General features: G+C 43.6%; 2 protein-coding genes across 3 annotated transcripts; one reads left to right on the top strand and one right to left on the bottom strand.

Moving 5' to 3' along the window:
* Positions 1-414: 414 nt before the first annotated feature.
* On the bottom strand, positions 415-1,655 carry Vlet (Valette). The gene is made up of 2 exons (XM_064683708.1): positions 1,509-1,655; positions 415-1,444 (listed from the first exon to the last, which is right to left on the bottom strand). The coding sequence occupies exons 1-2, from the start codon at positions 1,538-1,540 to the stop codon at positions 703-705; spliced, it is 774 nt and encodes a 257-aa protein (XP_064539778.1). The 5' UTR covers positions 1,541-1,655; the 3' UTR covers positions 415-702.
* A 2,399-nt stretch (positions 1,656-4,054) lies between these two features.
* On the top strand, positions 4,055-20,487 carry bif (bifocal). Of its 2 annotated transcripts, none has more exons than XM_064683606.1 (6): positions 4,055-4,228; positions 5,712-6,060; positions 8,975-12,060; positions 14,197-14,370; positions 16,156-16,507; positions 19,440-19,730. In XM_064683606.1, the coding sequence occupies exons 2-6, from the start codon at positions 5,730-5,732 to the stop codon at positions 19,448-19,450; spliced, it is 3,954 nt and encodes a 1,317-aa protein (XP_064539676.1). In that variant the 5' UTR covers positions 4,055-4,228; positions 5,712-5,729; the 3' UTR covers positions 19,451-19,730. The 2 variants fall into 2 exon arrangements, with proteins under 2 accessions (XP_064539676.1, XP_064539675.1); XM_064683605.1 differs by lacking the exon at positions 19,440-19,730 and adding an exon at positions 19,973-20,487 and having other exon boundaries at positions 4,058-4,228.
* Positions 20,488-20,715: the final 228 nt, after the last annotated feature.

Here is a 20,715-nt window from a genome sequence, read left to right as displayed (position 1 = left end):
GTTGAAATTAGTTGATAATGTGCAATAGAAACGTTTTTGCTTTTAGTCTAGTTAACAGCATAACTGTATTAAAAAACAAAAAACTAACAACGAAACAAGTGCTCCCCCCTCCAGCCCACAGGCCAGAAATGTGCAATTCACACTCACACATACACATATACACACAAACGAGTATAAACTCAACAATACATATGCATGAATGAATAACTAACAAGTCTGCAAGAGTTTCGACAAGCTAGACTTGACATATACATATATAAACGAAATACATATGCATATACAATATATATATATACATATAAAGGTACATCTATATCATTGTAATAATTTGTAATGTTTATCAGTAGAATTATGAAACCAAAATGAAATGCATATTAAAAGGCAAGAAAAAAAAAGTAACAATTGTAATTCAAATTAATTTGCAACGGATTTTATTGATGTCCAACACTGCGCGACAGTTATCGATGCGGCGCATACAACTTATCGATACGCAAGCGTTATCGAGCACTTTTTTTGGTTTTTTAATTTCAAAGCTGTTTGAATTTTACATTGTTTTTTTTGTTTTTTGGAATTAAACTACATTAGAGCTAACAGAAATTTGTTTACAATTAAATATATACACGTACATACAACTTACAAGCAATTAGCGCTAATATTAAGGCATAAGAACTGATGAATTTGATTAGAAAAATTGCAGTTCGATTAGTGCGCGCCCTCGTTGCCCTTCATGTTGGCTAGCGTTGCGTCCAGCTCCGATTGGATGTGCTCGAATTGATTGAACAGCTGCTGCAGCTCCGGCTGCGTCATCTCAAAGTTGATGTCCTCGCCGGCGCCCGTCTTCAGCTGCAGCACGGCCAGCGCCGTCTTCTCGCGCTGCTGACAGTGCGAGGCAATCTCCACGTTCAGCTTCCATGCCATATCCTCTATCACATTCGACTCGTAGCGCTCGCTGGCCAAATTGTTCAGCATCGGCGTCGTCTGACGCACCCACAGCCGCAATATGGCATCGATTTTCGCCTCGTCCTGCAGCTGCAGCTTGTCGCGCAGCTCGCGCTGCAGGTGGCTGGGCTTGATAATGAACGTCGAGATGCGACGCAAGATGTACGAGAATGTTTTGATCAGCAGCAAGAAATCGGCACGCGGCACGCCCACCAAACGTTCCAGCTCCTCCAGCGTATACTCCGGCTCGCTGCTCGTGTGGCTCGTCTCGATGCTGCTGCCCGTTCGTTCCGTGGTCGTCACGCTCGTTCCCACCGTGCCGCCTGCCGTCGCATTGCCCGCGACGCTGGCGGCGCTAGCAGCGCCGCCGGCAGCCGAAGCCGCTGAGGACGCACCAGCAGCTGCGGCAGCGCTCGCCGGACTCATCTGGCGGTGGACGTAGAGCAGCACCGTGGTGAAGGTATCGTAGGGCAGAGCATTAATGATTTTGATGCCCTCCCGTGCACTTAACGGCAATTCGAACACGTTCAGTAATTGTTTAGACAAATGGATGCTTGAATTGCGCTTACCGCTCCGTTATTTTGATCCAGTTTATGCTCATCTCTCACAACAATGATAATAACAATAGGAATTTCTGAAATGCACAATCAGTGCTGCCAACTCACTGCAAAAATGCCTCTTGCCAACACTTGCCAATTTGAGTAAAACGCGCGCTTTCGCTTATTTGAAAGCAGGCAATCAGAAAACATATTTGCAAATACAAATATTGCTGCAAAAATGTTAAGTTTACTTATTAATTGCAAATAGTCATGAACTGTGAATTAGACTCTATAACTCTGCAGATGTGTGTAAATATTGCATTTGCATAACATTTGCCAGTGTGTGCAAATAGCTGCCTCGAAAATAATTACTGCTGCTTGCAAAAAATGAGTTGCTGCCAACTTCTTTTTATCGATTTTATCACATTCGACAATGTGGCAGCGCGTGCGCTCAAAATTCCGCGTCAACGAATTTGTTGATGTTATTTTGACCAGCAAAAAGCTGAAGTGTCTGCTTACTAGCCGAATACCTAAAATTATCTAGCATATTTATTTTTGTTTAGATAAACTGCATTCAATCACTAACCAAATAACATATAGACCGGACAAACCCTACTTTTGATGGTGACATTCGATATTTCTGCGGCTGGTCCAAACTCGCCTTCGTTTTTGTTCGGGTTCGAGACATGCTCGCATGCTCTCAGAAGCAAGAGAGTAAGAATACATATGGCCTGTGTCGGGGAACGGCAACGCTGTCTTTTTACTCGCTCACTCTACAAGAAACTGCTGTGGCTTACTCTCATCCATATGATTTGTGCGATAGAACGGCATCGCTGTTTTTTATCTCGCTCCCACTACAAGAAACTGCTTTGGCTTACTCTCAATGCTCTTTCAATTTGTCTATGTACCGTTTAAATGTTTGTGTGTGTATGTGTCCGCACAAGCAAAAATGCCCACAAATTCAATTTTTCTCAAAAGTCGGTGGCATATCTTCCCTTTTGAGGGGACGAGTAATATAAAATAATGAAAGGGTTTGCCCCGTCGATGCGAAATTCTTTCATTTTAGCTCGTTCTTCTTCGAAAGGGTACCTAAGCGTTGGCAATTGTGCATTTAAAAGTTTTTGGACTTGCTATTCACGCATACTTGCGTATTTTGTATATGAATAGAAGCATTTATGCGCTTGTGTGCCTGTTGGTCCCTGCCTGCCTGTCCGATGCAAATTTGGCAATATTTTTGGACTTCTGAATTTCGAGCTCTGCGCACACACACACAGAGACACAAATGTGTGTGAATGGGCTGATCATGGGCGCAAAATTTAAAAATATCATTATCACGCGTCTGACGCGCGCCCTTCTTTTTATGATTTAGGGCTTGAATTGATGAATGAATGTTGACCCCTTATTACCTGCAGATCCAATTCATATATGAAAAAGCTAAATATTTTAAGACAATAAAATTATTAATACTATAAATATATAATTGCTCCTTTTTTGTATTTGGTATATGTGAATATTTTAAAGAGTTTATTTTTTACACAAATTTCCTAAAATTATTTAAGTGATCAATCACTTGACCTACATATGCAGGTGCAGGTGTTTGCCAAAAGTTGACCCTTTCGGCCCAACGGGCTGCTGCAATTAATAAGGGGTCAACATTCATTCATCAATTCAAGCCCTAAATCATAAAAAGAAGGGCGCGCGTCAGACGCGTGATAATGATATTTTTAAATTTTGCGCCCATGATCAGCCCATTCACACACATTTGTGTCTCTGTGTGTGTGTGCGCAGAGCTCGAAATTCAGAAGTCCAAAAATATTGCCAAATTTGCATCGGACAGGCAGGCAGGGACCAACAGGCACACAAGCGCATAAATGCTTCTATTCATATACAAAATACGCAAGTATGCGTGAATAGCAAGTCCAAAAACTTTTAAATGCACAATTGCCAACGCTTAGGTACCCTTTCGAAGAAGAACGAGCTAAAATGAAAGAATTTCGCATCGACGGGGCAAACCCTTTCATTATTTTATATTACTCGTCCCCTCAAAAGGGAAGATATGCCACCGACTTTTGAGAAAAATTGAATTTGTGGGCATTTTTGCTTGTGCGGACACATACACACACAAACATTTAAACGGTACATAGACAAATTGAAAGAGCATTGAGAGTAAGCCAAAGCAGTTTCTTGTAGTGGGAGCGAGATAAAAACAGCGATGCCGTTCTATCGCACAAATCATATGGATGAGAGTAAGCCACAGCAGTTTCTTGTAGAGTGAGCGAGTAAAAAGACAGCGTTGCCGTTCCCCGACACAGGCCATATGTATTCTTACTCTCTTGCTTCTGAGAGCATGCGAGCATGTCTCGAACCCGAACAAAAACGAAGGCGAGTTTGGACCAGCCGCAGAAATATCGAATGTCACCATCAAAAGTAGGGTTTGTCCGGTCTATATGTTATTTGGTTAGTGATTCAATCAAGCTGGGGCCAATATCGATAGCCGCTGTAAAGCCGAACATCGATAGCTGAGCCGATAGTTGTGTGAAAAACAACCCAACACTGTTCAGTTGTTGGGAGCATTTTAGCGCAGCGAATGCGACTTAATTGCATTTGTACCGAGTGCAGCAGTGTAAAGAAAGTGCGCGTATACAATATTTATTTAAGTAGCTGCTTATCAATTATATCCATGCATACAACTATCAGACATATGTGCACAAATACGAGTTAAGCCCCACCGCACTGAATTGAACGCAAAAGTAAGCAACTCAAATATGCAAAATGTTTATGTTTATGCTCGCGCCTATGTGTGCGTGCGTGTCTGTTTGAGCATATCTTGTGTGTGTGTTTGTGTGTGTGTAAATAAACAGAGCCCGGCTCTTAGCTCCTAATTTGGACACCAGCCATTGGCCACCCCAAAAAGGGGGCTGTTCATTAATTTGCTGGCCGCCTTTGTTTTTGTGCGGCTTTTGTTTGTTACACGCTTTCTTTTCAACCCATTGCCAGACGACTGCAAAAGTTGCTGCTGCTGTTCCACACATTCAAACATACATATCCATAAGTGTGTGTATGCAGGCATTTAACTGTTTCTGTATGCATATATATATACATATGTGTGTGTGTGTGTGTGTGTGTGTGCGCATAGCTCAAAAGTTCTTGCAGCTTGTAAAAATCGATAATATGCACAGCGCGCAGCGTCGCTGCTGCCGCTTGTTTATTTTATGCTTCGTCTGCGATTTGCAGCCCCTGCTCCGCTCGGCTGCGCTGTGCACCCTTGCACACAAACACACACACACACAAACAGAGAGACAGTCAGACAGACACAACTGAGATACACACACGCACGCACACAAGCAGAAGGCAAATATGAAAAAACTATGATTTAAGCTGAGCTCTCAATTTGACACTTGCCGCACTCGCTCGCTCGCTCGCTCTCACTCACCCGCTCTCATACCCCCTCGCTCCGTCCCGCAAGGAGCGATCGCGCGAAGAGAAGAAACCCAAAACGAACGAAACGAAAAGTAATTCACTTGCATTTTTTTTTATATTCTCACATTTAGCATAGTCTTCATTTATGTTCTGCTTTTTTTTTCTCTCCGTTCTTTTTTTTTTAATATTTTTTTCACAATGAACAAATATTGAGGTTTCTTGCGTTTTTTTTCTTCTTTTTATTGAAAAAGAAAACAAAAACAGTTAATCCAATTAACAAAAATGACAAACAGCGTCAAGTCGACTTGTAAATGCACTACCAAAAATTTTAAATTCAATTAAATTTTTAAATAAATTAAAAAGCTAAATAAAAGTATTTAATTTTTGTTCATTTTTTAATTTAATAAAATATAACAGTTAATCCAATTAACAAAAATTACAAGCACGGCCAAGTCGACTTGTAAATGCGCTACCAAAATTAAAATTAAATTAAATTTGTTAATAAATTAAAAAATAAAGTAATTATATTTTGAAAATATAAATATAATAAGAAGCTCTCTAGTTCCCACCAAAACGCTGCTCAGTCGTGCGTGCCGCTTCGGTTAGGGTATCTGTGGGGTCAGTTGAGACTTGGACCCGCACTTTGGCATGTGTTTGGGCCTTGTCAGCGATGCGATGCAGGCCAGAGGCGCGCTTCAGTCGGTTGCGTTGGGCGCTGGGGTCAAGACGTCTGATTTGAATGCGCAATTTTTTTCGGTCACAGTCGGGGTCCATTAGCTGAGGCGATGCACTAATACAGAATGCCAATTGCAGCGCTAAATCTGGACAAAAATGTCTTCGCTGGAGCAACAGCAGCCGCAGCCGCCCCAGAAGCGACCCTCCTTGCACTTTGCCGCGGATGCCGGAACTGGAGCTGCAGCTGGAACTGGAGCCGGAACTGGAGCCGGAGCTGGAGCTGAGAGCATGTCGAACTGTTCACCGGCAACCACACCGCTGGGCAGCGCTGGCGGCGCCGGCTTCCTGCCGGACATGCCGCAATGGAAGAAGGATTTGATCCAGCGCCGCAAAACGAATGTGGCGCGTACAAATGCAGCCGCCTGCTCGCCCACCTGCGCGGCGCCACCAGCTGATGGCAATTGTGCCGCTTTCCAAGAACCTGCAGGTGAGTTTTATAAACCTGAACCACAATGCATACCCTTCTGTAAAGGCACGAGTAGCTTGCAGCTAAAACCATTCTTAAATCCTTTCTCAAAGCTTTCTTTCGTTCCAAAACCCTTTCTGAAACCCCTTTAAAACCGGTTTTAGTCATTAAACTTTATCTAAGCTAACTTATCTAACCAACTAATAAACTAGTTAGCAATTTTGGCCATACTTTGGCTATATTTAATAGCCTTTTCCTAAGCTGCAAAGCTGAGCTACAACCCATACCCTTTTTACCTTATAATCACGAATACTTTCCAATTGAAGCCCATCTAAAAACCCTTTTGCAACCGGTTTTGTAAGCCTTTTAATTTTCTTCTAGATATAAAACAATTAACTAACAATTGTATATTTCTGCTACATATAATACCCTTTCCCTAAGCTGCATAAATACCCTTCCCGTTTGTACCCTTATAATCACAAATACTTTCAGATTAAAGCCCGTCTAAAACCCCTTTTGCAAGCGCTTTGCCAGAATTTACCTTAATCTAGACTCATTTTTTGCTAGAATTTCTTTTGGTATTGTATTGAATACCCTTTCCTAAAGCTGCATACCAAATTTCATAAGCATACCCCAAACATTTCCCGAGTTTTTAAGGTATATCATACAAGAACAATTGTTCTATATACATGAAATTCCTAATGCAATTAGCTAGTTTATGCTTCAATAACGTCCATTGTCATTTCTTTTTCTCAAAATTTTGTCAACATGGCACAAATACTTCCTGAGCTATTAAGGGATGAAACACTTTGATGCCACACTAAAGATAGAAACAAACCCCAAACCAGAACTTAATTACAAATAATTGAATTTAATACACTTCTCTGAAGCTGTATACCAAATTTCAAGGTCATTGCAAAAGTAACACCTGAGTTATTAAAGGCTGAATGCGAGCTAAGCCTGGTTCAAACGGGTTATATTCAATATATAGTATACGTTATAGAAGCAATAATCCAACAATATAGTTAATACCCTTTCGTTGTTGTGCATACCCAATTTCATAAACATAGCTCAAATATTTCATGAGTTTTTCGATTCGGATCTTTTTCTGAACCACTCAAGAAACCAATTTTGAATCTAGCCGATAACCTAAATCTGGCATTAAAATGTGCCTTTATTACATTCAAAGGGAAATAAGTGGAAAATATTCTGGTTCTGTGTATACTAAGCAAGAGTCTACCTAACAAAATTGGTTTACCTAGCTCCAAAAAGCTGCGAGATATGCTCAAAGATCGCGTTTCCAAATCGAATCCTATCCATAACCAGAAAACTGGGCGAGTTATCGATCATTTTAAACAAACTCAATGTGCAAAACACATAGCAGAAACTGCATCCAAAATTTCAAGACTCTAGCTCTATTAGTTCTCGAGATGGAGACATGTATACACTATAAGGTGGCTCCATCTGCCGGCCACAAAACGAAATGCCCGTTCATTAAGATCGGTTCGGTAATTGAAGAAGTTTCATTCAGAAGTAAAGATAACAAACGGAAGTACTCATGCGTGAGGTATCGATATCGCTTCATGAAATCGCATATATATATATATATATATATTATATATATCCATATCGATATCTTTATATATATGTATATATATTATAACATGTGTAAGCTTGCTATTGGCTTTGCAGCTGGCGTCTAATTAGCCACGTTAATAAGTGAGAGCTGATTAAGAACTAAAATTATAATTATCGAAAGCTGTTTGTTTTACCTGCTTGTTTATTTCACCTGTGAATATCGACACCCAGCACACAGATGCACAGCTGTTCTTGTTGGGTGTGAGTAATCGTTTATCGATAACAGCGAACGCGGCTGTTTTTGCTTGAATACCCTGTAAACCGATTGACAATATGTGTATGTAGGAGGCTATATTAAATTTATGGAAGTATACCCCTTGATATCAAGTGTATAAAGAAGGCTATATTGATTTAACAGGAGTGTATGTAACAGATGCAAATAGCTACTCCTGGATCATCGGCAACAGCTTAGCCATCAATCGCTGTCAATCTCAGAGCTTGAAGCCCTACATTGCTGCACGCTTATCAAGTTTTCTTTAAAAACAATCGATGACTTCATTTTGTGAGCCCGATATCGATACATATCGATGATGAGCCTTGATTTTTTGAGCATATCTCGAAGATTATAACAGCCTGATATTGATTTTCGTTCCAGTTTTGTTTTACCTTTTAAAATACTCCAAAGATATAGATAGATCTTTGGTATATGCACTTCATTAAATGTCATGTTAAAGTAGGACAAATTTCAGCAAGATCGGACTTTAAACACCGAAGTTGCTTATGAACCCATAAGTTGGAGGCTGAGTAGAAAGAAGAAGCACATGCCTGTAGATGTAGATATAGATGTATAGAAGGAGGGTCGAATGTATGTAAAGCAGCTCGTAGCTGAAAACAGGGTATCTGCTAGTCGGTCAGGTGTGTGCATGTATAAATAGAAGGAAGTCGAAATATATATATGTATGTACATTCATGCGCATGTTAAACGAACTGAAAACTGGTTACAGGGTATCGGCTAGTCGGGCAGAGGGTGTGTGTATATAAGAGGAAGTTGAAATGTCTAAAACGTACGCATGTTAAACGAACTGAAAGCTGGTTACAGGGTATGCGAGATAGTCGGGCACTCTTGATTAGAACACACACTTGGCCGTTATTTTGGTCGCTTGCTACCTGCTCTTATCAAATGCTATCAATTGATAATTGAACTAAAATTCAATGCAAACGTTCGCCAGTTACAGTTACTCACATTGTTGCTGCTATTTTGTGTCTACTATTTTGTTTATTTTTAGTTTTTATTTTTACCAACAGACTTGAATTTGTCATCAATTTGAGTTTCGTTTTATGGCCAATTTTATTGCAGATTCAGGTGCGACTGAAGGCAGCGCAGCCGCAGCAACAACTAGTCAACAACAACAGCAACAACAACAGCAGCATGTGAAACGAAATGTAAGCCAAACACAACAACAACAACAACAACAACAGCAACAGCAACAAGCAGCATTTAAGACTTCACCAACAGAGGAAAAGTCTGAGAAATGTTTTATTGGAAGTGGAGGTCATCAGACGATTCCAGCAGCAGCAGCAGCAGCATCGGCATCGGCAGCGGCGGCAGCAGCAGCAGCAACAGCCCAAAGTACACAAGGCAAAGACTTAGCCACGGCCTTTTCAGCAGAAACGGCAGCATCAGCAACGGCAGCAGCAGCGACGGCGGCAGCGGCACCAATACCAAAGCAGCGATCAAGTTTATTCAACACAAGAAGTCAATCAACTGGTAAGGAGCAAGAAGAGATTCTAAATTTGGATACCAGAGAGCGTGAGAGAGAGCGCGAGCGAGCGTGCGGAGAGCGTGACGTTGAGGTGAATAGCGCTAGCATGGTGTATGCGAGCGTGCGCTCTGGTGAAGTTGAAACTGGCACAGCGACAACTGGAGCATTAACAGCAATAGGCAGCAGCAACAGCAGCGGCGTCAGCGGCAGCGGCAGCGCAAATGTGAAACAAACGGCAGCAACAGCGGCGACTTCGTCGTCGTCAGCAAATCAGTTGCAAACGAAATGCAAACCAGGCCAGAGCGTTGCTGAAGCAGCGCCAAGCAATTACATTAGCAGCAGCAGCAGCAGCAACATAAGCAGCAGCAGCAGCAATACGCCAATTTTAATTGATAAAAATTGTAAATCGAAAATATCCGACAAATTGCAGAGCAACAAGTTTATTAAAAATCAACAACAACAACAACAGCAGCAGCAACTGGAACGCCAAACGGCCGCGTCGCCCACAAAAGTAGCGGTAAAAACGACAATGGTCGCCATGCAAGAAATGAAAAAGACAACCACACAAAATGGCCAACAACGTCATCATCACCATCATCATCAACATCATCATCACCAGCAGCAACAGCAGCTGCAGCTGCATCTGAAAAGCGCCGATGCCGACATGGACGTTGGCGTCGCTGCCCTACAGCCAACGCTTTTGGACGCCGTCGATCACAACGAGGATCTCAGCTATGGACCCGGCATTGTGTCCAAGCTGCGCTGCCGCTATCTAAATCTGGCGTTGCGCTGCGAGTCGCGCCAGCAGAGCCAAAATCAACGACTGCAGCGCTCGACGAGCCTCAACACGCTGCTCGATCGCAATGACGACGACGACGTCGAGGACGAGGAACAGCAGCAGCTGCAGCAGGTAAATAGCGCCACAATCGCCGTCGCTGCCGCAGTCAACGTCAATGTGACACGCAGCACTGCAGCGCCGCCCATACTAAGCGCCAAGCCAACGGGCAGCAGTTACATCAAAAGCGTCAGCGTCTTGCAGCAGCAGCAGCAGCTACGCCAGCAGCAGCAGAAGACGGCGCAGGAGCAACAGCCGGCGTCGACGCCGCTTAACGGTAACGCATTGCGCTCGCGTCATTTTAAACGCGGCAACGAGGTGATGAAACGCGCCCGATCCGTCGAGGCGCTTCTCTGCGAGAAGTCGCCGTGGAATACGCAGCGCGCCAGCTATCAGGCGGCAGCGGTTAATAGCAGCGCAGTCGCTGCCACGGCCACGGCCGCAGCCACAGGCACATCGGCTGCCCCAGCCACGCCCACCTGCGTCAGCATCGAGGATAAGATTCACAATGCACGCGAGCGCCTGCACAGCGGTACCGATGCCACGCCCCCAAAGCGTCTCACCTCCATAATCGATGACACCGAACGCCCACCGCCGGACCTCGTCAAGCAGACGCTGAAAATGTTCGAGGCGAGCGCCAATCGGCGACCACGCGCCACCCAGCGCAGCAACGGCGTCGGCGGCGTCGCCAGCAAAGTTGCCAGCTACAAGTCGATTATTAAGGAGCAGAAGCCAAACAGCGCTGGCGTCAGCAGCAGCAGCAGCAGCAAAGTGACGGCAGGATTTGCTGCCTCGACACCCAAGCAGCGCGTCGGCAGCGCCAATGTTCATGCTGTCGTTCCAGATATCATTCCCAGACAGCTGGAAGTCAGCTGTGCCTACGATTCGCCTGTGACGAGCATTACCAAAATGATGGAACGCATGCAGCTGGAAGCGCCAGATGGTGCGGGAGTGGGCGCGGTTGCGGGTGCTGGCAGCAACAATCATCGCTTAGTCAGCGATCAGCAGCGAACGCAGGCAGCAGCTGGCGAGGCTGACGTTGACGACGACAACGACGACAGCAGAGACGAAGACAACAACGAAGGCAACGAAAGCAACGTGGACGGCGACGCTGCAGCTGAAGCTGGCGGCGACGGCAAAGGCGACGGCGACGGCAACGACGTTTGCAATGGCGTTAAGTTGGGCGAGGCAGGCGATAAGTTAACAGCAACGCCGGCAGCGCTGCCGCTGGATGACGCAGGAGGCGTCGGCGGCAGCAGCGGCAGCGCCCAGCGCTCATTTGCTGCCGCCTTGCAAGAGAACGCGCACGCTTCCAGCACGAGTTCGAGTTCCAGCAGTCGAAAACTGTCGCAGCGCAGCAGCGATAACAGCGAATACACAACAACAACAACAACAGTAGCACCAACAACAACAACAACAAAGCAAATTGGTGTCATCAGGCCGCTGCTGAACAACTCCGGCTCCAGTTCCGGCTGCGGCACGCCGCTGACCAGTCGCGAGATTGAAAAGAATCGCATTAATGAAATGAAGAAATCAACGGCACTGGCTGCAGACGCAGCTGCTGCCGCCGCCGCCGCAGCTACTAGTCTCGACACCGTGATAAACACCAAGGATGGCAGCGAATTGGACGCTGCAGTGGCCAGCGGCATCTCACCCATTTGGCCGTTGCGCAAGCGCCGACAGCCGACAGGTGGCGCCAATAGCAGCGGCGGCGTCGCCAGCAGCAGCTCCCATGCGGACAGCAACACCTCCATGGTGTTCAACTTCTCTAAGAGCGGCAAGGAGGTGCCAGATTATATTGAAAGCGATGTTGTGATCTACAGACGTAAACGGGAACTGCCAAAGGTGAGTAACGCATGCATAACGCATTACGCACAAATACAATTACAAATACAATTCCCACCATAACCCCCCACCGCCCCGCCCCTGGCACTGGCACTGGCCTAGCCAGCTGTTTGCTGTTGCTTTCATTGCTTATCAGCAATCGAAGTCCGCTCTCACCCCCTCCACTGCGTGGAATGCGGCGCCGTTGCGCATTATTCATGCTTATTTTCTGTATGAATTATTATATTTCTTCTTAATCTTTGCAAGCCCCCTTCATACGCACACACACACACACACAGACTTGCCTTAACAAGGCCCCCAATATATTCACACACACACACATGTGTACATAATTTGTGTTTGTGGCCTCTACTTTTCGCTTGCCATATAAACAAATACGAAACAAAGCGCCCACCAACAGAGCAAGAGCCAGAAAGAGAGAGAGAGAGAAAAAGAGTACGCAAGCGAGAGAGCGTGGAAGATCATGCGCATTTTGGAAAGTTCAACAATAGCAACAAAATGTAAAGAATGTCAAAACATTGTGCGCTTCCACAAAAGCTATTAAGCAACTGTAAAATGTCGCATCAAGTGGATCCTGTAATCTGTTTGTTTCAATTAGAGATGAAACCGTGTCGATTTGTTTCAATACGATACGCACGACCTTGTAAATGTAAAAAAGAAATTGAACTTCGCCAATTTGTCAACTATTTATTTAGAGAAAAGTTTATTTTGACTTCTATTGTATAAATATTTTTTGTTGCTTAATTTCATTTGAAATTTTTCTCATACATTTCTGTGTCACGAAAGAAAGCACGACACGTGCCCAACTCTAGTTTTAGCATCCGCCAATTTTATAGGAAGCAGCTGAAATTCAATTCCTTATACATATACGTATGTACTATGTGTGTGTTTGTGTGTGTGTGTGTGTGTGCTGCGCGTGACGCTGAAGCGCAGCTTGCCGAGTGACCTTCTAAATGTTTGAATGATGCGCGCCCCATGTGAGAAAGGCGCATGCAATTGTCTGAGCGCTATTTCAAGCTTGACTTGCGATCGTCGCATCATGGAAATTGCTCACAACCGCTTTGCCCAGTGTTCGATAAATTCGAATTATGCAAATGTTTCGCTGATCAATGTCCAAACATGTGTACATACATACATATGTATGTATGTATGTACATATTTTGTCAAGTATGGGTGTGTGTTTGTGTGTTTGTATTCCAGACGCTTTGCTTAACATTAAAAAAATGTTGGATGCATTGCTGCTGCGATTGGCAAATTCTTCCTCTTTCTGCCTGCGATTGCATTGCAAAAACCCGTTTTGCACACACACAGACATACATTTGTGCACATAATATGTATATACATACATATACACATATTACGATATTTCTTCGTTTGTTCTTTGCTTCCTGCTGCTACATATGCACACGACGTATGCATACATATGTATGTACGTACATATGTATGTGTACATAGGCTAAAGCAGACAAAGATATATTATGACTTATAAAGGAGAGCATTGAACGAGCGGGACGCATGTTGTGGAGCTCTTAGGTGCTGTGGTGAATTGCTTCTGTTTATGGAACGGAGACGGAGCAGGGTGGCTGCAGGGCGCGTTGGCTTGCACAGCTGTTTTTCGAACGCAACTGTGTTGAACAAAAGCGCTCTGCTCAACACAAAGCCTGCTCACACTCGTTCTCCCTCCGACTCTCTGGCGCGCAAAGCACGCGATTGCTCTGACGCTCTTGCTCTTCCTCTTGCTCTTGCTGGCTGGTAAACCCGTTTTTTGTGCCACACTCTGAACTCAATTTTGTCAATTCTTTTTTGACGTTCAATTCTGGTCGCTTTTGCTTTATACATTATGTTGTTCTTGTTAGTCTCTTTATGTATAATACATACATATGTATGTGTATATAGGTTTTTTATTTTTATTTTTTTTTTGTTATCTGTGCCTGAACTTTATTATCTGTTGTTGGTTACATGCCGTTCATTAGGTTCGGCGTCTGACATGGCGAGAAATGGGACAGCTGTGATTCAGAGCGACCGATATCGACCTCGAAACAGACCACCACCACCCCCCCCCCCCCCTTCACTTGAAGCTTTTAAGAAATTTTGTTTCATTCAAACGTTTCATTTGTATATTTTCTCAATTTTTAGCCAAATGAACCGGGCTTCGTGCTGCTGGGCGACCTTTCGGTGGAGACATCGACAGACACGGACTACGATGATTATTCAATGTGCCCGCCCTCGCCCTGCGACGTCGAGTTCGAGAATGCGAATATTGTGATCGACGGCAAGTCCAGCATACGCCAGAAAGCCAAAGATTCATCGGTGAGTAGACAACCCCCCTCTCCCCACCACACCCCACCCATCCTTCTCTCTCTCTCTCTCTCTCCGTCTCCCCATTTACGCCGAAATCTGCCCAAATTGATTTCCGCATTAATGGAGGCTCCCCGTTATTACAAACAAATTTTCCTCATTGTGACTAACTACATATTGTGATACACACACACACACACACACACACATGTTAGTACGTACTACTAGCACGTTAGTCATGACTAATGCCCACTCACCGTAATACTTGAGTTGCCAGATAGTGTGGGTTCTTTTTTTTTGGTTCTGTTTTTGTTTGAAAAGGATAAGATAAGATTAGTTGTTGTTCTTGTTGTACAGTGTGTGGGCCACCAATTGATTGTAACGGCAGCTACGACTAGTTTTTTTTTGTTTTTTGTTTTTTCAACGATCCACAAGAATTTGTCGCATTGTAATAATAACCAGGTCTTATCGGATATCGAGATATCAGTTTTCGGTACAGGGTATTGACCATTTGCCAGCTGAAAACTGAAGTTAGGCCATATAATAAAGACAGATTGTACAATACAGTACAAGCCAAAATTCTCAATTTGTTTTAAAAACAACAAAAGAAACATTTGCAGACTTGATTTTGTTTAGGAATTAAGAACTTTAAAGAATTATATATATTTATTAGTCTATTCAAAGAGCTTTAACCGCAGGCTGTCCACTCGAGAATGCTTTCACTGTACTAGATATACCCTATGTTTATTCTAGTAGCGGGTATTTTCGGTTTGTGCCGTTTTTTTTCGGCATTTTTAATTGCTGCTGCGTATTGGCCTTAATTTCACTTTCGTTTAACTTTTAATCGCTGTCAAAATAAAAAATAAAAAAAAAACAGTTGTTAAACAATTAACAGCAATTATACTTTCAAGCGTGCGGTTAGTATTTCGTTTCGTTTTATTTGATTCATTTTTTTCTAAATTTTCTTTTGAAGTATTTTTCCCTTCGTCACAAATTCATATTTTTTGCACGCTTGTATTAAGGGCAGTAGAAGGAGAAGAAGCATAAGAAAACTTACTTGAGCCACTTTCATTTGCTTTTGTTTCTTTTTATCGGTCGTCGCTTTGCTCTGCGATACGTTCCGGAAGAAGCAGAAGAAGGCTGCGGAAGAAGCTGCTCGTAATCTGCGCAGATTAAATGTTGTTAACATGTTGTTAGCGCTGTTAACATGCTGGTAATCTGTTAACCTGTAAACGTACTGTGAGGGCTGTTAACATGTTGTTAAGCTGTTTACATGCTGTGAGGGCTGTTAACATGCTGTTAATCTGTAAACATGTTAAGCTGTTAACATGCTGTAAATCTCTTAAAATGCTGTTAATCTGTTAAAATATGGCTAGCGCTGATAACATGTTGTTAATTTTAGAAGAAACTTAGCTTTTAATCATTGACAATATCATTGAAATCGAAGAGCTACATCATTAAGTTCTGACAGATAGGGTATTCGAGCTGCGACTACAACAATTGGAACTATTCTAAATCGTTTTTTTTTTATTTATGTTTTTCATTTCCTTGTGCGTTATCATTAACTTATTTATTTATTTGTTGCTGCCGTCGCTATTAATCAAAATGCATTAAAAGTGGCTTTTTAGGGGTTTCTCGTTGTTCTTTCAAAGTGGTTTTATAAAGTGTGGTATGAAGGGAGGTGTTTTGGGTGGGGGAGGGGCGGGGGGATTGTGGTTAGGGTGCGTTTCATCAATGTGACAGATATCGAGCATGTTGTTTTTATATAATTAACCGTTCGTTTCGTTCGTTTTACAGTTCCGCGTACAATTTAACGATACGTTAACGTCAACGTTTGAATATCCCTCCGAGGCATCGCAGACCATTGACGATCCGCCGTATGCCGATCCCTACGGCAATGTTACCAAGCATCATCAGCTCTTCTACGAGGAGCACCTCAGGTTGCAGCACCAGCAACAACAACAACAACAACAGCAACAACAACAACAACAACAACAACAGCAGCAGCAGCAGCAACAACAACAACAACAACAACAACATCATCATGTTACAGTCGATGAGATAATTGAGCTGCCGACAGCCGCGGCGACATCCTCCGCGTCGCATAAGACGTCGGCGACCAGCGCAATGCTGGGGAATTTACCATTAGGTAAGTGTGGCAACCCTGTCATAAGCATACTTACATACATATATCTACATATGTGTGCATATGTATATGCATGCCTGCCAAGAGCCGCAACTGCCTCTCTCTTGCTCTCTCTCTCTCTCTCTATCTGTGTTCTCTCTTTGTCTTTAATCAGTGTCTATATACATATATATATATACATACATGCATATCTCTGTCTTTTTTGTAGTGCTGTGCTCTTGAGTTTTAACACTTTTTATTGGCGCCATCTGTGCAGCGGGGAGGGGGGGTTAGACAGCAATTAGTACACTTTAACACAAACACGCTCTCTCACACACACACACACTCTCTCTCTTTCCCCCTCTCTCTCACCACCTCACATGCACGCAGCATCCTGTTATAACATACTCACCACACCTACATACAATACTCAACATACGATGTTCCATTTGCATTTGCATGCCAACAACAACAACAACAAGAAAAATCTCTGCACTTTACAGAAAACGCCACTGTTACAGTTAACATAGCGATTGCCGCTAACTCGTCCAATTCAACTAGCTTGTCTAGGGACTGGCTGAGGGGTGCCAGCGCTGCCAGGGCTGCGTGCTGCTGCTGCTGCTGCTGCCGCTGCCGCTGCCTGACGCCCTTCTGGCCATTGCTGCGTCAGTCCTGGCAATTGGCGTTGCCACCTGGCAGGCAGCTGATCAAAAGCTTTCGCAAACTAATTCAGCTCATCAGGTGGGTGGACGCCCAAGCAGCCAGCCCCCAAGCCCCTACCCCCTCCCCCCCTTTTAAAGCCCAAAAAAAAAAACTATGCTATCTCTAGCTCCCAGTCAACTGTGACCCTTGACACCTTGAAATGAGCACCCAAAAGCACCAAACGGCGCAGCCTGTCAGGCTTTCAATTTAAGCATCACGCATATTTGCAGATTACCCAAGTTTGGGGAGGGGTATTATTTTGCAACAGCCACAGCCACAGCCAATGGACGCCCCACAGCAACAACGACAGCCGCAGCAGCTACAACAACAACAACAACAACGTCGTAGACCGTCTGTTCTATTGAAGCCGCAATATGCCTGCTTTCTGCAAAATGATGCAGTGCAGCCGTCACAGCTGCCGCCGCCGCATCAGGCAAAGCGCAAAGCTGCCTCCTTCTCGCATGCCGCCAAGCCACAACAGCAGCCGCAGCAGAGTAAATATATTAAACATACTCCAACAACAACGACGACTACAACAACAACAACAACAACAACCTGCATAAATGGAAGCTCCTTGAGTCGCCGTCGCGCCAGTCTGCCTGTAGCCGCCAACCAGCTGTCGTCGACGTCATCGGCGTCTTCGCTAGCGCTACCCAACGCCTCCACAGCCCTGCTGCAGGCACGCATACCAGGCAATACACTCTACTATGTCTGATCCGAAAATTGAACCGTCGCGGAATCGCTACACAACTCCAAAAACTCTGCTTAACTGCTCTCCGATCAATCCTGTCTCTGTGAAACGTAGGCAAACTCAAGCTTTTTAATGTACTCGTCGTAAGCCCTGCTCCCAACTTGGCTAGCAACTCGCACATACGCTAAACGCAACGAGTTGTCTAGTTACTCGCTACGGTTAAGGCTGTTGTATACTTACTCGCTAATCCCGATCCCAATTCGTTAAGACACATGCCGAAGGCAACGAGCTGACTCGTTACTCGCTGTTCGCTACTCGCTATGGTTGAGGTTCAGACACTCCTCTACACTCACTCACTTGCCCATCCTAATTCCTTTAATCCGAACGGTTGCTGATTTGGTAAATACACACAAACACACGCCTGGGGCAGCTAGTTATCGTTACTCGCTGCTCGGTACTTGGTACTCGCTATCGTAAAGTCTCATACCCTTGTTTACTCACTTGCCCAAGCATATCGCTTTAATATATATGGTTGCTTGCTTGGTAAATATACACGTTTGTTAGTCGCTGCTTGTTACTCGTTACTCGCTATGGCTGAGGCCCTGACTCTCTCATTCGCCCAACCAGATAATAGATACCTCCCTGTAAAACCCTCAGTATCATGTTTGGTTTACACACGCGCTTAGCGAGACCATTTCTCTCGTTACTCGCTACTCGTTGTTTCTTACTCGTTATGGTTGAGACCCTGCCTTTCTTACTCGCCCAACCATATAATAGATAACTCCCTGTAATCCCGTTAGTATCATGGTTGGTCTACACACGCGCATTCACTCGTAACTCGCTACTCGTTACTTCTTACTCGCTATGGTTAAGGCCCTGGCTCACTGCGATACTCGCCACTCGTAGCTCGTTAGGTTCCTTGGAGTAAATCCGCGTTCAGGGACCCTACTTCCTTTCTAATATGATCGTATTCCTTTAAACTAAGTTCCTAAAGGCAGCGAGCTCGCTCTCGTTACATGTTACTTGCAATGGTGCATTGTTGTCCTCGCTAACTAACCCGATTTCGATGTCAAAAGCATTTCCCAGACAGGCTTTGGTTATCCAACGCCACGCTCCTTATTATTTGTATAAAGCGAGCTCATGTAGATACTTGTTGGTTGTTTTTGGTTTTTTGGTTACCTCTAATTTTAAATGTGTAGAGTTTTGGCTGTTCTTTTGGTTTAAAGTTTGCGGCAATTAACAGAGGTTGTTTTTATTTTTCGTTTATCAACACTTTAACTAGATTATGTATGCGTTAAGTTGGCTGCGCCTCATGCTTAACACGAAATTAAGCTAGCTGTAAGTTGTATTCACATCTTGGCACGTTTCGTATTGCATTTGGTTAAAGTTTCTGCTAATGCTCTATAAATAAGTCTTTACTAACACTAACAAATATTTCCCACATATATGTACATATATATATATATATATATTTCTACTAAATGCGATTTCATTTAAAAACGTTTCTTGTTTTTCTCTACCCTTTTTTGTTTTCTCTCTTGTGTTTACTAATTTCTTTTGCAGATATTATTTAAAACTAATCACAGAATACTTTGAAATAATATCTATATAATATACAAACTATAACTATAATATCATATATATACATATATACATACATATATATGTTTATATATATATATATATATAACGAAATCCAAGTAAAATAACTTAACTGAAAGGCGGCAACAAGTGCAAAGCAACGTCTCTCTCTCTCTCGCGCTCGAACAGCCCACCTCTAACCAAAATCCTCTCTATGCACCGCTGCCGTTCGTTGACAACACTGGCAAATACTTTCGGTGTTGGTTAGCAACTGAAGCCTAACACAAAAGCAAACAAAACTAATCGACAATTCATATTAACTTCTAAGGTAACTAACCCCAATTGGAAAAACACACACATTTCTAATTTTTTTTTTTCACCTTAATTTGCACATTAACCAACACTGATTCAGATGCTGTACTAAATTAAATCGGTTTATCGTTAAGTCTATATTAATTCAACTAATTGAGCGTATGACTCCCCCCCCCCCCCCCTTCTCCCCCGCATTATTTCAGGCTCTACGGCCCTAGGCTTCTACACCCCCCTCAAGGCCTCGCCCATGGACAGCCTCTTCCAGCTGGGCGTCACGCGCTATGCCGCGCCCGACAGCAACGGTAGCCCAGCGGCGGCTGCCACAAACGGCGGCGGCAGCTACAACGGCAACGGCAGCCTGCTGGGCAGCGGCGAGGGACACAGCAAGGACGACGAGAGCGGCGCGGGGGGCGATGCCAAGGAGCTGGCGTCTGGGCCGGAGGATGTTGAGGACTATCTGACGGCCTCCGCGGCGGCGGCGGCGGCGGGCGGCATTGTGTACAGCGAGGGCGCCCAAAAGACCGATCTATTGTACTGAACGAACCAGTTCCGTTTCGAGCCGGAACCAGAACCAGATCCTGAAACGCGCTGAGTTTCGTTTAAATACGTATATATATATACATAGATATTATTTATAAGTTTGTAGGCCTAAAATGCGTTTGCGCAAAAAAAAAAAAGAAAAACATTTTTTTTTTATATATATATATATTAAAATATACATGCATATTATATATACATAATACTACTTTATATTATTGTAATGTATCTTTGGCACTGAGCAACCGTTTTTTTTTTCTTTTTTTTGGCAAGTGTATTTGTGTATTTGTATTCCGCGTTTTTTTTTTTTTTTTTTTATTGTAGTACGTCTATACCTATATATATTATATTTACATGTAACGATATATATTTACTTTCGATTGTGTGTACTTTAAAACCGAAACAAAAC

Source organism: Drosophila montana, unplaced genomic scaffold (genome assembly GCF_035044405.1).
Source record: "Drosophila montana isolate Dmon_TW-CO22-7 unplaced genomic scaffold, ASM3504440v1 contig_2666_1, whole genome shotgun sequence".
NCBI classification, from domain to species: domain Eukaryota; kingdom Metazoa; phylum Arthropoda; class Insecta; order Diptera; family Drosophilidae; genus Drosophila; species Drosophila montana.
The sequence above is the reverse complement of the archived record's forward strand: the minus strand, read 5'-3'. Positions and strand labels throughout refer to the sequence as shown.

Excerpts from the sequence above, each read along its gene's own strand:
- Vlet (XM_064683708.1), bottom strand. The coding sequence starts at position 1,540 with ATGAGCATAAACTGGATCAAAATAACGGAGCG. Across the intron at positions 1,445-1,508 it reads TGGATCAAAATAACGGAGCG|TGCACGGGAGGGCATCAAAA; the intron begins GTAAGCGCAATT and ends ATTGCCGTTAAG.
- bif (XM_064683605.1), top strand. The coding sequence starts at position 5,730 with ATGTCTTCGCTGGAGCAACAGCAGCCGCAGCCGCCCCAGAAGCGACCC. Across the intron at positions 14,371-16,155 it reads AGAAAGCCAAAGATTCATCG|TTCCGCGTACAATTTAACGA; the intron begins GTGAGTAGACAA and ends TTCGTTTTACAG. Across the intron at positions 16,508-19,972 it reads GCTGGGGAATTTACCATTAG|GCTCTACGGCCCTAGGCTTC; the intron begins GTAAGTGTGGCA and ends GCATTATTTCAG.